General features: G+C 45.2%; 1 protein-coding gene across 2 annotated transcripts in view; it reads right to left on the reverse strand.

Annotated features, from left to right (window-relative positions):
* Window positions 1-13549, reverse strand: part of GSK3B (glycogen synthase kinase 3 beta) — a 151293-nt gene extending 137744 nt beyond the window's left edge. For both annotated transcript variants that reach the window (XM_050332951.1, XM_050332950.1), the window contains exon 1: window positions 13324-13549. In XM_050332951.1, the coding sequence (XP_050188908.1) occupies window positions 13324-13411 (88 nt within the window). In that variant the 5' untranslated portion in view covers window positions 13412-13549. The remainder of the gene's footprint in view (window positions 1-13323) is intronic.
* Window positions 13550-16038: the final 2489 nt, after the last annotated feature.

Here is a 16038-nt window from a genome sequence, read left to right on the forward strand (position 1 = left end):
CCACTTGAAGATGCCCACACTCATGTCAGGGGGTTGGACTAGATGACCTCTCTAGGATGATCTATCTGGCTTTGAAGTGTTAAAGCTGTGACCAGTTTCACAAATCCTAATCTTCACATCCAGTAACTGCTAGCAAGATGCCAGTAACAAAGGCTCCTTCGTCCCAGGGAGAAGGAAGAGGATCAGTGTGCTATAACTGAAATTCATCCTAAGACCATGCAGCAATAACTGGAATGACATAAAATAATTCCATAGGGGACTACAGGCTGTCTTAATTAACACCTCTCCAAACTTCTATATATAAACTACCTGGCAAATATCTTCATTTTTCAAACTGGCACTACTGGGAATCTGACAGCTTTCCTAATCTATTCCAGCTCCTGTTCTTAAAAGTTGACTCAACTAACTTAATGAATGTTTGCTGCAGTTTAAGCCCACAGATTGTTTCATCTCCAGCAGATGAGACAACAGTTTAGTCTTTTCTCTCCAGCTATCTTTTGTGTATTGAGAGAACATTATCAAAAGAAATCTCCTTTCAGTCTCCTCTAAAAAAAAAAGAAAAAAAGAAAAAAGATTATCCAAAGTGATTCCAGTGTTCCCTTAAAGCACATTTTCTAGACCTCTGACCATTCTTTGCTACAACTATTCTTCTCCCAGTGCAACGCCAAAACTAGGTGCTTTACTTTAGCTCATTAGCATGCCAAGAAGTGAGAAGGTTAACTTCACGTATTTTATGTGGCATTGCTTTAAATACATCCAGTAAAAGGTTTGCTACTTCTCCAGCATCAGTTGACTTGTGATCATCATGCAAACATCTAACTCCAGATTCTTCTCTGCAGATCTACCTTTCCAGTTACCCCCCACCCTGTTATCTGCACAGCCAAATCTTACTGAAGACCAAGAGACAACATCTGCTCCTCCTATATTTCATCCTACTTAGGTACCGCTGCTTTGTCAAGATCATTTTGAAAAACATGCTCTTTAGTCATTGGAGCACCTCTGACAGAATGCACTCTGCAAGTCTAGAAATTTTAGTCAGATCAGCTACAAAAAATCTTATTTCTACGCTAAAGAAAACTCTGCAGAACCCCCTTGACTCACCCTTCTAGTCTGAGCACGAGTCCTGACTAACTTCAAAGGAACATATATTTTATAATGGCTGCAGATCCTTCTTAGACAAACAAAAGTCCGATTTTCTGCCAGAATATATAAAATCACTAATGCTGTGAAAGTGATCACTGACAATATAAAGATATTTCATTTGTAAGATCAGATCTACTGGGACAGATCAAGGCATTTGAGAGTAGCCATAAGCAAACACCAAAAAGAATAACATCCAAGCAACTAACAGGAGGCATGCGTACAGATATACACCTTAAATTATATAGACACATATGGCCTCTATTTTAAGCACATTTGGTCACTTTACCTAACAATAAATTACATCGTTCTCCAGCCTGGCATCTTGTTGCCCACATCCAACATCAGTTCAAGGGAACAAAGAGCTCTCAGCTGCATAAAGCCAAAAAAATGAAAATGATGCAGTGACAGAATTCCTGGAGGAAAAAAAAAATCAACAGTATTCCATAAAAGTAGACATTTGAAGTCTTAAGTGGATGATGCATTTTTAAACAAGCACTTTCATGCCACATCATTGACTCCATTTACCAGCATGTTCTATGGTTGATCTCCTTTTAGGAGGTTTTATTTATGTGGTCTACATATCCCTTCCTTCAAAGAACAGCATTGGGATGGGTCACTGTGTAAGAATCTGAAGAGCACAATATTTTTTAATGGGCAGTTTTGAACAACTTCTGGAGGTTTACAGCTATTTATCCTAGTAGCATAGAGGAATACTTTTTTTCTTAATCCTACGTCAAGTTGAAGCAAAAGTGATTCATAACTGCCTACTTTCCTGCATTTTAAAGAAGAAAAAACACTCCTGAACTTATAGTAGCAACACCAACTCTCAAGTCAGACTTCCCAGCTTCCACTGTGTCACTATTGTTCCACTCCATTTTCCACAACATTTGAAGAGTGACACACTATATAGTCTACCTCAGTGTACCTCCAAAGAGGCACATTTTACAAAGGAGAACATTTCATACATAATTTACAAATCTGGAAAAACACAAGAATTATTGCATTAGCTCTTTGTATTTTCATTTAAAAATGGGGGAAATGTAATTTGAGGTAGTTGTATATTTAATGTTTAATAACTTACTTTCTACCCAAGCACAAAAACAAGTAATACACCTGCCAGAGCCAATTCCATACACAGAATAATTCCATGTATTAGGGTTGAAGAAGTTGTAAGAAATAACAGTGGTCAAACAATGACTACCTAACTTGCTGTGTGTTTCCTAAGCATGAGTACATTTCATTTTAATACAGACAGAATGAGAAATCAAAGCTAAACAGCACAAGAGACGTCCAGAGAAATTCAAGTGATTTCAACAAACATCTCTTCAGGAGTTCAGGAACATCTACTCTCTTTAGTGTCAGATGAAAGCTAATTATTCCTCTTTGTATGCCAACAAATTCCCTATACCTTTATTAACTAGTTTTCCTGACAAAATCCTGGACATTAAGTGAATTTTTTGAAATACTTGCCTTTGTTCTCTACTATACTTAGAAATAACAGGTCTTTAAAATACATTACAGTCATAAAAAAATTTGCACCTACAGTCTCAAAGCAAAACTATAATACCCAACAGTCCTCAGCATCAACACTTTGTTCTGCTTTCTTCATAAATGCCCTGCATCAGTTCCACAATTTAATGGACTACTGATACATTTTTCATACACTTCTTCCTCATATTTCCTATGAAAATAGTTAGCATAGGAGCACACCTGACAGAGGTACCACCCCTAGAAGCCTTGGGTTTTTTTCCCCTGTAAGAACTACTGACTCCCTTCACACAGACTTAAGGCAGCCCTGCAAAGACTAAGTGAGGCTGGCTCACCTCTGCAGGTGAATCCACACACCAGCAAATCCCAGTGCACCGTGACTTTCGGACTTCACTGGAAGCACAGCAGCACACAGGAATGCCGGGAGAGGTGACAGCACCACGGTACAGAAGACACTGGATTACACAGCACGTGTGAATAGCCACAGTAAGCAAGTTAAAACCTACATCTCGCCAGTCTTCCCAGATACTCAAACAAGAATACCATGAGAAGCTTTGCATGTAAAGATAAACCTTTGTGCTCGTACATTTAAAGCAGTCTGTAAAAGCTTTAAGGCAGAAGCTTTAAGGCAAAGCCTTCACACATGGTGTAGGTTTAAATTCCAGATCTCAGAAACTTGGATCATCTCCCCCTCCTCCATATTTCTGACACTGCCTATGGGTGTGCCTTGCTACACTCAAATATATGTAAAGAGTAATAGAGTAAAAGGAGTTGCTAGAGGACAATTTATCGTGACTTTTGCTCAGCTGGAGCCTACTGATTTTTAACTGGTCTGCCAGGAACTCCTTTCCAATTTCAGTTGCTCTTTATGTAATAGAAAAAAAGGACAAAATTAACAAAAAAAACCCACCTCCAGAGCATTCAAATAAACTAAAAAAACCTAAAAGGCTTATGTAGATACCACATGTTCTAAACTAACTTTAGAAGAAACTTACGTTTTATAATTATGCCACCAAGTAAGAATAAAATCAGGCTTTCACCAGATATTTTGAAATGCAGTCAGTGTCACTGTCTCAGTGAGTATATCTGAATTAGAAGTCACGGACACAGCATAAACATTTCTGCACTACTCCCTTGTAGAGTCGGCCCACTATAATAAAAATTTACGGTCAATCATGAACTGCTCAAATATTACCACTGAAAAAATAATCCAGTCTATTATAAAGAAAAAAAAAATCCACAGGCTATTGCATAAATCCAAGGCATTGATACCAAACAGAAAATGTTGCTTGTTGCCTCATGAATATCTGTACCTGTCTTCAAAATCCCACAGGCATTTCAAACGTGCCACCTGGGAAAACAGCTGCCACTCCTTTGCTGTCACAGATCCCAGCAATACCCTTGTCAGCTTCCATGGATGCTGAAACTCAGTAACTCTAGTTGAAGAAGAGAAGCTTCAATCCACTGAAGTTGAGTCTATCATGAAACAGAAGGGACTTGGAGATTTGGTAGCATTCAGTATTCTAACAAGACCTTCCATTTAGCCAACTACGTTTCTAAAAGCCACTCCAATTGAGTGACATTCAGAGAATTTGCAGGTGAACATTATTACTCAGACATGTCAAGAGTCCCAATATATGAACTGCCATTCCCGTGTCACCTGCACAGTAAGAACCCATACACAATCCCAAACTGACTCATGCCTGTTACACTCATCAAGAAAGAGGCCAGCTCAAGCTGAGCTCTGTATAAAAACACCAGTACCCTCCCTTTTGGGAGCTGCAATTAAAGCTCTACCTGCCCTCTCATTGACCAGCCCTGAAGTTTGGGTCCACAGTTTCTGGAATAGCAAAGTTCACCCACTTGGCACAAACCTCGTGCTTTTGTCCCCAGTACATTCAGTAGTTGATCCATCAGAAAACAAACCCAGACAACAGAAAAATCACCCAGCTTTCCACGGGCCTTTAAAACATTTCCCCAAGACTCAAATCAACTCTGCGATCCGCTGTGGCTACTAAAATGTGTAATACAGAATTAACAATTTTGGTTAACCTATTCCCAAGTCTCGGAAACTGAAATCTGATTAGTAAGGTTTCTCTGTTCTCTGAGGAACACAGAAAAAAAAGTCAACTTGCAACTACTGTGCTGCACAACACTATACATACCCATGGTTCCCAAGGCAGCACACACAATCATGAGTAAGATTGAAAGATTAGAAGTGAAATGGTCAACAGATATGATCTTCTCAAGGACAACACTATTTTCCGCTTCTTTAGGTTTCAATGGAGCAATTGTATATACAAAGAAAAAACATTCCAGCAGCCTTACATCTACTCACCTGCAAAGAGGATGCCTTGCCAGAAACCCTTTATTCTCTAAGCAAGGCACAAAACAGTCTTTCTGATTCTGATACTGAATCTCACATATATGGGGAAATTTATTTATGGCTATGGGTTTCATTCATGGGGATAACTATCTGCACCAAATGATTCTTATTTACTTGGTCAACAACCAAATATTCTGTTTATTTAAGCTGATGCATTTGTGTTCCCCCTTCCTCTCTCCAGGAAACCCACTCATACAGGTCAATTCATTTGATTACTTTTTTAAAATAGATGCTTAAAACAAACTAAGCAGATGAGATGAGGTACAAATGGCATTATATGTTCTACATAACTGTTTACAGCAGGGTGTGAATCAAGAAAACAGTTTGGCACTATCAACTGTGACTAAATAGTTTTCCTCTTTCTACACTGTAAGAAAAATCAAATTCTTCCTTGCAGCAACAGTCACAGTTTATCTTTCTGCAAAACATATTCTTGGTCTGTCTGAAAACTAAACAATTGCCTGCATTCCTGGCAAAAGATTATTACTTTGAACTACAGGGCTTGTAGCCGACAAGAATTATATTCCTACTAAAAAAGTCAAGAGAGATGATGTGGCTGTAAGACATCTGCCTTGGTTGGAAAAATTCAGCTGCTACTTCCCTTCTGGTTACAACTTCAGAGCCAACACCCAACTTTTCTCCTTCTAAGTGCTCTGACCCAAAAGACTGACATTTTTTGCCGCTACACTCAAACACTTATCCTCATGCAGACACAGCAGCACAGTGCAGGGACAATATTTTTAAGCCACATACACCCTCCACAGCATTGCTTACACAATGGTAGCAATTAGAAACATCTTCCCTTTTCATTTGGATCATAACAAGAGATGTACTGACCATCTACTGTCAGGCCCTTGGACTACTAACATGTTTCTTCAAATCTGCCCAACTTCCTGAAGAGAAACATCGAGCAATGTAACTATAACCGCTACACATTCCCGTGATATGTCATCTTTAAGAGACACTTTTCAGACACAAGAATACTTTCAATATGGTTATATTGGTCATTATACCACACAAAGCAAGAGACACTCAGCCCTATTCAGACCTATTACAAAGCTATAAAGCTGTATTTTTCTCAGCTCTAAGTTCTTACATGCAAGCTGAAGTGAATTTCCTGTGGCAGCCCCACAGCGTTATTCCTTCGAATAAACTGACTCTATATCAACCACACAGAAACCTTGCAAATCATCAAGAAATTAATCCATATGGAAGATACCTGGCTACCCACTTTCATCCAGTCAACTGACTAGTCAGTTGACTGGATGAAAGTGGGTAGCCGGGTACCGGCTGTGACAGTGCAGGAAGCACTAATGCCCCTTTTAAATGCCCCTTCCTCAGCTGATGAGGCTAAGCCAGAAAATGCAGGATCCGCCGCTATGGAGAAGCAGCAATGCTCCTGGCAAGGACTGGAGCCATCCCTTCAGAAGGAGATGTTGCTGAATGGCTGTTGTTAAAAAAAAAATTAAAAAGCCCTCGGTGCTTGACATTGACAAGCTATCTTACCATTTTCCTTTCTTCCATTATAAGACACACTAGGTGAGAACACAAACTGCCTTAAATGCTTAGATCTACTTCCCGTCTGCAAGAGATAAAAGTACAGAGTGAACTGCTTTGCTTTATTTCCTTTTCCGAACAACAGACAAGTCATCTGTGGCAAGAGCACTTAATGAAAAGATTCTTTTATAGCACTGATCATACAAGAAAAATCACTGTCCACTTCTTTTAGAGGCACAGCAGTATGACTTCTGGGCATCCATGCTTTTGACAATTCTCAGAGATACAGCAGTGCTTTCAGTACGGTCCCCAACACGTATTTCTCTTGAAATACCATCATCTCACCTCTTCTACTGCCCTGACAAAACATCACACAGCAGCACTGTTAGAAAATATAGGATTGAGTCAAACATGCACTTTTCTCATGGACTACACCTAAATAACTGACCCTCTCTCTAATGGCACAGTAAGCCAGTACCTACAAGGGCAGGAAGGATTCTGAAGCTTTGGTGAAAGTAAATAGTTGTTATCCAAATCCAGTTTGCAAAGCTTCAGGTAGAGATTAATTTTAGACTTCTGTCTGATGAGATACAGCAGCACTGAGCAGGAAACAGTTGCCTGAGCATGACTATGATGCTGAAGCCATTTCTCACAGACCTGTATCTTGCTACCTCGTACCTTTTGTACCTTTCTCACCTCAAGACCAGACTGCTACAATGCACTCAAACAGTTACACTTTAAATCAATTCAAAAATATAAAGTGGCATTACGTCTCCAAACTTACACCTCCCCCAGTACACAGCACTTCGGCAACAATCCCCATCAGATGAGAAGTGACAAGGGGGTTCCTGGTTTTGCATCTGAAGAGAGGGGGTCTGACCTGTACAGCACTCTATGGGTTTGAGCCTTTATGGCTGAGGGAGTATTTTTTCTTGTAAAAGCTGTAATTAGCATTTATTTTCAACATACATAAATAAAAGAGCACCTATTTGTGCAGCTTACTGAAGGAAGTTCTGAAAAGACAAATTTTGGATTTCACGTGGACTTAGGTCAAAGAAAAAAGTGGAGAGCTGTTCTGTGAGGCATTCAGACTTTCAATAATCCCCTTTCCCTAGTTGCTTATCTTCAAAAGTTTTGTTTCTTTCAAGGCTGCACCGGGTTGATGCTCATTAAATTCAGAAAGCAGCCAAGTATCTGCACCAGCCATATAGCTACTGTAGGAGACAGCCACTTTAACACTTCCTACACTAGTTATGGGTGACTAAAAGTCCTCAGAGTAAAGTTAAATTTTTTTTAAGAAAATCAAAAGGAAGAGAGAACTCCAGAAAATGTTCAAGACTTGAGTCTTCTACAGAAATTTCTGGAAACTCAAAGGTAACAGACTTTTCAGTTTAAAAGGGGACTCAAAGTCATTTGAATAAAAATATTACAACAGCTTGAACCAAAAGACTCGAAGTGTTCTCCAACCACCTTGCACATTATTAGCTCAAGCATTCAAATAACTAAGGGGTTTAGCATTAATTCATTTCAGAAAATACTAGAGCTGGTCACAGCACAAAGCTTTAACTGCAGGTTTTCTGAGACTCAGATACTCTATAGGCTTTCAGGATCTTTCTCACATCACCCATCCATCCACTTTAAGGGAGAGCATGGGGTGAGGGAACATCAACAGCCCATACTCCAGAGATTTGTATCATTATGAAGATCCATAATGTGTAAACTTGACACCAATACTGGAAAAATCCTTTATGTTCTAACTAAAATACCTCTTAAAGATAGAATACATGAAAATTAAAGAACTCTTTTGGGGCAGTAGAGGGAAACCCTTCAGAGTGTGGGGTGGTCTTCAGCAATATATGTCAAAGAACTGCTACTTTCTTTATGTCCCCGACTACTTTGTGGTAAGTAGTTGATAGGGTCTGTTGATAAGGCTCTATCAAGTTAACAGTCGAAGTGATACAACTTCCAGAGCCAGGACACATACAGGCAAGGAACATACTCCATAAGCCATATGGGTTTCCACAGCTGTACTAACAGGTGAACAAGATGGTTACAATATTGCTAAGAGATACAAAAGGTGAATCAAGTGCTAACACAACAAGGGATCACCACCAAGAAGCAGTGTAAAGAAGAGGAAATGTGCAGAACAGAGATGGAATGAAAAGAAAAAAGTTTAGGATCAACTCCAGTATGTCTTAAAAGGAAAAAAAAAAAGGAAAAAACCCCAAAACAAAACAAAATCAACACATAAAAATGAGGCATGGAGGACATAGCAGAATAATTAGTCAAACTATCATTTGACAGGTTCCATTGGCAGGCCTCACTTTTTTAATTAGTTATTTTTCTGCTCAACTACCTAATGGCATGAATCAAGAGCAAACAGTTTGGCAGCATTAGAATTAAGTACAGCTGAGAGTTGTTCTGTGCCTTTTCAGACTGCAAGGCACGACTTTGGGACACTATAGCACGAAATACCCTTCGCTCCCGCACACGTGTTCATTAGCTGACCCCATTGGTGCAATTTTTTCCAGTGTAGGCATGAGGAAAGCTGTTCAGCCAGCAGCAGTCAGAAAGCTGGACAGGGCTAGGATCAGCAATGGCCAGACACATACTGCTCAGCAGGCTTCTGGAAGGGAGTGCTCTTCCTCTCTCCAGCAAGGAAAGCAGGATGGGCGGCTTTCAGTTTCAGAAACCAATTAGGCAGAAACTGCTATCAAAGCAATAGAGAGGGCCCTACCCTAACTGGGTTGAGAAACACCAGGTGGTATTATCTCGATCATTTCGCCAGCTTCAACAACCCCACTCATTCCTTCTCCCCGAAGGGGCCCAGGGTGCTCTTTTCCAAGGCTCTTCCCACACACCTACCTGGACACCACACAGTACTAAACTGTCACCCAGACACCACAGGCTACCTAAAAAGCAGTCACTTTTATGTACTGGCTTGGGGAATAGCAACTAAGAGAGCAACAAACTCACGGACTTTATTCCTTCATGAACCACTTTTAAGCAGCCATCCTGCTCAAATGCCAGCGGCGGTACCATGAGTGAACAGTACACAGCAATAAAGGTTTACCAAGCTATTGTGCTTTCGGGAGATTTTACATTACAAAAAAACACCACTGAATCTAAGAAAAAAAGAAAAACAACAAAGCCCAAGTTTGGCACCACTGTAACATTCTTCCACAGAGCCCAAAATGAATTATTACAAGATTGTCCTTTAAATTTTGCAACAAAGAGTATGTGTTCAACATCAGAATTAGCTAAAGCAAATAAAATTGTCTCCATCACCCTCCAAGTTGACAAATTCTGCATACAGAGCCATGAGAGTCACACATGGAGCAAAAAACTCTCATGCTAAGTGTTAGCTAAGACATTATTTACTGCAGACCATCGAGATAATAGCCAATAAAAATTGGCTACAGTTATAATAAGTACTGCTGTCTACAAGGACTTAGTGTTACTTGAAACACTTACTTTCCAGAAGCTCAGGGAAGGTAAAAAAAAAAAAAAAAATCAATTCTACAGTCATTAGATGAAAATTCTAAAGCTGCAAACTTTGAGACTTCTATTTTTATACAGATATTTTTGGTTATGTGTTGCATGACTACTCCTTATATTTCAGGATTATTTTGTCCCATTTGAGAAACAAGGTACATCTGGAAGTAATTTAAGAGCAACTAGGTGAAGAACAAAAGAAAGCTTCCAGCTCCTATCTCTTCTCACACTACATCGAGCAGGTTGATAGTATCAGCAAGTGGAAAACTGCAAGTTCAGCTCCCTCCTTTTGAGGGACAGGCTCAACACAAGGAGCACGCACACTTTTTTTGTTTCTGTAAAGCGTACAAACCCAGCAACACAGAGCTGCACAGAGAATACCCTGTTTGAGAACGACTTCAATGTAAAAATCCATATGGTGGATTCTCTATAAATAGAGAAATAAAAATAGTCAAATTTCGGAAAGTGGATGTATGGCTTGAAAGAGAGACACAAAGGCCACAGGGCTCCTACAGTTATGGAGATCTTAAAACCTTTGTTAACACCCCTTACAGAGCAATGAGAGCAGGGCACATGAGAAGTCATCTTTCCCAACAGTCAAAGGACAAGCAGTTGTTGGTAATCTCCCATCCTTCCCTTTAAGGTTTATGCTTTCTTACCAACTTCTGAGAATGAAGTCTCATAAATCTAATAAATTACACAGCAAAGAGATGAAAAATCCTTGCTCACCCTTTCTCCCCCATATACCTTGGGGAGAAGGGCAATCACAGAACGGTTCTAGTACTGCTCCTCCCAGGTAACACAAAGAAAAGTGAACCCTCTTCCAGTATTATCCCTTCCTCAGCCCTTGAATCCATCCTTCCTAGGTAACTGTTGCAGCACTCAGCCAGGACAAGCAATAGCTGCAGAGGCACCAAAGCAAGAGTGACCTCATCATTTGATTTCACTGCTCCTCCAGGCTTACAAATAAAAGCAAAAAGGCTGACATAAATAAGTCAGGTTCTACTCCCTGGAAAAGACCCACACCAAGACAGAGGTTCTAAAGATGTCCAAGAAACTCAGAAGATACCAATCCACCAATTTTTACCTATTTCATGAGGACTCTTTTGTCCCAGCTTTAACTCAAAGGGCCTCAGAACACAACTAAGTATCAGTGCGTGTGTGTATAAATATATATATACAAAAAAAAAAAACAAAAAACCAAAAGATCGGACCAAACTCTCTGTTCACCACAAAAACACTCAATATCTGTCAATAGACAACTTGCTACATCATGTTACCGATGTTACCAAGACTCCTGCTAACCAGCAAAAGACCACCTTTTTTGACACCTTGGAATTTTTCTCACTTAAAAAATAAAGAAAAAAAAAAAAAGAAAAAAGTTAACTTCTCAGGCTGTCTTACATCAACGGATTAACTGGAAATAGAAACTGCATTTCCCACAGAGTCCTTGAGTGTGGTTCTGTTGCTTTGTTCTGACATTTTTTTCCAGACAGCAGAAGGACCAGGAGCACATGACTAGAGCGACTGGGGGGGTTATCACAAGTGCATGCGCTTTATGCTACGGCCTTTGTTTCTCCCTCAGTGTGATACACTTGGGATTGAATCGTATTTGCAAACTTGTAAGTCTGCATCAGTTAGCACCCTCTTCACAGGCAAGCATCTGTCTAGTCTTTAACCTCAAATCAACGAGAAAGGAGCATCAATGACCTTTCAAGAATCAAACTGTAATGCCTGAATAAGGCAAATTTAGTTGCTGAGCATGACACGTTGAGGTCTCGCTTGCCACCTGCACAAATACTGATCAACGAGACCTGCTTTCCATTCCACGAGCATATAAAGTAAACCAATAAATTAAAATGGAGTCACCGATGGTTCTTCCCGATACAAATCAATAATCCTTAATAAATGCTAACGATGAACCGGATCACACATATGGTCTCATGCTGCTAATATGGGTTAACTGCACCCATGTTTTTTGAAGTGCTGCTGGCACACTGATCATGCAGATAGAAGGTGGACGACAGGCCAAATGCTCTCTTCAAAGCTTCAACCGCAGTGGAAGACATTTCAGTGCAGAAAAACATCAAGATTTCTGATCTGTCAAAAAGCTCAGTCTCCCAGCCCTTTGGCATGTAATGCATAAACTGATGCGATAGATGCAGGCATGCTCCCACAGAGCCATGTCAGGTGTGGCTGTACACGAGTATCAAATAGATCAATCGAATGGCAATGCATATCGAGCATTCCCGGTCCCATAAAGCTGTCACCCTGCATTTCCGCAAGAAAAAGGAAAGTATCTCTGAAAACTACACTGTTAACATAAATCTGGAAGAACAATTCAGTTGTTATAATGTGAACATATTCAAATTCGGAGTTAATAAATTCCCTATGATAAGCACCATAGCCGATGTTCAGCGGCTCAGAACAGGGCCTTTTTTTATTCACAATGTACATTAGTTCGGATTTAATACATATTTTCTATTCACCTACACCAGCTAACCCCACCAGCTAAAATATCGAAGGATAGGTACACGTTAAGCACAATTTCTGACATGCCTGTGCAGAATAAAGCACAGGCCTCATTATTAAAAATATTCCTCTGATCAGAAAATTGGAGAAGGAACACCGAGCTTGACATGTGAGCCAAAGAAGCAGTTATTGCAAAATAACCATTTTCTCATCCCTTCTATTGAGCATTTTACCAGAGCCTGGAGGATATTAGAGACACCTTTTGTAAGATCCCCTCCCCCTCCTTTCTTTTTTTTTTTTTTTTTTTTTTTCCTAATGGGCTGGACTAAAAGGTGCTCACGCCCGATCTACGGGTGCATGGAAAAACCTTCCATGCTCTCTCCCCTTCAGAGCCATGAAAGCTTAAAAAAAAAAAAAAAAAAAAAAAAAAAAGCGCACATAATGAACGTGAATGTCACGGTCATACCTGTGTGCCCGCAATTCGTTTCCTCCTTTCGAGGGAGGAGGAAAGGGGGGGGGGATAAAAAGGAAATACAGGCTACGGAGCTCTCAATCCGTTTCACAAAGGGGGTAAAAAAATGGCTTTTTAACGAGCCAGAGGCCGCTGGCAGCGACCAGGAGCTGAGGACGAGGACAAACCCACCGGGATTTTCCGTCCAGCAGGCCCCGCACGGAGCGGCGGCGTGCGCCTATTCAAGGTTAATGGTGGGGGGGAAGGGGAGAGAAAGGAGCCACCGAGGCCGGGGCTGGGGCCGGGCTCCCTTCGCCGCTCCCCGCCCGGGCGAAGGGCGGGGGGAGGCCCCCGGCCCTCAGCCCCCGATCCGAGGGGGCAGGATACTCACGGCTGACTTTCATGCTGCCGAAGGCCGAGGGCTGCTGCACCGGCTTGCAGCTCTCCGCGAAGGAGGTGGTCCTGGGCCGCCCGGACATGGTCTCCCCCGCTCTGCCCCGACGGCGATCACCTCTCTCCTCTTCCTGCCTTCGCCCTCCGCCTCGCCCCGGCGGGCCCGCCTGCCGCTCCCTCGGTCGCTCAGCTGCAGGAGACGGGCAGGACGCGCCACATGAAACGCCGGGACCCCCCCCTTCCCCCCCCGGGGAAGCCCCCTCCCCTCTCAGTCTCTGTCGCCCGGCGGCGGCTGCTGCCGCTTCGTCTCCTGCCTCCTCCTACTCCTCCTCGCGCCGCCCGCTCCTCACACGACCATCCTTCCCGGCCGCGCCGGTGGGTCCGAGAGCCGCCTCCCCCCGGCGCCGCTCCCGAGCGAGGGGGGTTCGCTGGGCCTCGCTGCCCCCACCCCGGGCGCCAGTCACATGGGGCGGAGGCTCGCGGCCCGGCTCCTCCGATCCAGCCGCCGCGCTTCTCTCCTTTTATTTTCTTTATCTCTCTCTTTTTTTTTTCCTTCTTTTTCTTCCTCCTCTTCCTTCCCCCCTCCCCGCTCCTCTCCTTCCCCCTCGCCTCTGAGGGAGGCGGCAGGCAACGGGACTATTTTTTTCTCCCCCGGCGGAGGGATCTCGAGGGTACCGCCGAGCGGAGGCGATGCGGCTACTGCTCGCAATAGGATCCGGCGTCGGCGGCGGGATCCGCGAGCGCGGAGGGGGGTGAGGCGGTCCGGGCGGCCTCGCTGCTCGCTGACGCTGCTGCTCAGTGCGGCGCTGAGGCGGCGGCGGCTCCGGCGGGCACGCTGCTCATTGCGCCCGCACGGGCACCTGGCGGCGGCTCAGGCTGGGCACGCTGCACTGCGGGCGGCGACCGGCGGCGGCGACACAGGCCATGACGGCGGCGGTGGCGACTTCCCTGCTCGTCCTTCAGCCCGGCTTCAGAGCGCTGGTGGCGGCGGTTTGCTGCTGCTGCTTCCCGAGGCGCCCAAGGGACGTAGGACTCGCGCGCCCGGCTGAAGCCACCCGCCGGGCCCCCTCCCCGTTCCTGCCGATCGGTCCCTTTGTCCCCGCTGCTGCCTCCGCTGCGTGCCGGGCTCCCGCCGCTGCGCTCTGTGCGTGCGCCAAAGCCGCGCAGCCGCCCGTGGCCGCCGCCGCCCCACGCTGCGGAGCGGCCGTAAGCGCTGTCTGTGAATACCCGGCCGAGCAGCCCCGGCGCGCCCGCGAGCCCCGGCCCGAGGCCCGGACGGAAACGCCCGAGCCCGCTCGGGACCAATCGCGGGGCCGTTACAGGAGTGCCCGTAACGGGTCGTGACCAATCACGGCGCCGCCGCGGGCGCGGCCGATGCTCCCCGAAGCGAGGCGGGCAGCCAATGGGAGCGCGCCGCCGCCGCCCTAGCAGCGGGGCCGGGCGGCCAATGGCAGGGCGGGCTCCCTTCCGGCTATCGCCGGGCCAACCCGAGCGGGGCCGGGGCGGGGCAGCCAATCAGCGGCCGCGCCGCCTCCGTCACACGGCCGCGGGCTGCCATTGGCTCCCGCGGGGAGCGCGGCGATTGGCTGGCGGCGATGAGGCCGCCCGCCGCGGGCCAATGGCGGTGCGCGCGGGCGCGGCCGCTCCCGCCGGGGCACGGCGCTCACCTCTGCGGGGGCTGGGGCAGCGCCGCGCATGCGCGGCCGGCAGCGCGGGCGGACACCGCCCCTGGGGCGCGGCCCCGCGGCCCGGCCCGGCGGGAGCGCGCCTGGGGCAGCGCGGAGGGAGCTGTACCTAAAACCCGTGTGGCTCCGAGGTGCCGCCGTCCTGCTTCGTAGAACTGCGAAAGACAATGGCGCTGACGCGCACGGTGCTGTCAGAGAATCACAGGATGGTTGGGGTTGGACCATCCATTTCCAGCCCCGCTCCATGGGCAGGGACACCTTCCACTAGACCACGTCGCTCTAAGCTCATCCAGCCTGGCCTTGAACACTGCCAGGGATGGGGCATCCATAGCTGCTTTGGGCAACCTGTTTCCAGTGGCTCACCACCCTCAGTAAATTTTTTCCTAAGATCTAATCTAAACCTACACGCTTTCAGTTCGAAACCATTCCCCCTTGTCCTGTCGCTACACACCCCCTCTCCATGTTTCTTACAGGATCCCGTCTCACCCATAGGCCTGTGGTGTGACTGGGGGGGAGAGCTGTGGATGTGGCAGATGGAGTGATGGTGACCCCTGGATTCTGCAGAGGCTGTGTCGAATGGGGGAAAGGAGATCAAGGCTCTCTTAGAAAGTTCTCCCAATTCGGCTGTTAACAGCGAAACCTGCTCACAGCAAACACAGCTTGTATTGGAGCCACTAAACACCCTCATGGCCAGGTCTCGCTGCCCCCCCGTGGGTAGGTTGAGCTTGGCCCAGGCCAGAGTTCCAGGCATGGGAAGTTCCAGGTTCTGGAAGACCTTGTACTTCTTCAGGACTCTGAAGCATCCCTGGGGGCACCAGTTCTCAGCTCTGGCAAAGCAGGCGCTGGAGAACTGCTGCATGCTGTGACCTCAGTAAAATTACTCAGCAGACCTCAGCAAAAATTGAGCACCGCTTGCTTATGCCATTAAAAGAAATAGTGCTCTTGCCAGAACAGTTTATACCACAAACAAAATAACTTGGGCTAGCAGAAGCATATTTTGCCAGTGTTGGAGACTAACTAAGAGCTGC

This window comes from Myiozetetes cayanensis, unplaced genomic scaffold, assembly GCF_022539395.1.
Source record: "Myiozetetes cayanensis isolate MyiCay16 unplaced genomic scaffold, myiCay2020 scf5-8, whole genome shotgun sequence".
Taxonomy (NCBI): domain Eukaryota; kingdom Metazoa; phylum Chordata; class Aves; order Passeriformes; family Tyrannidae; genus Myiozetetes; species Myiozetetes cayanensis.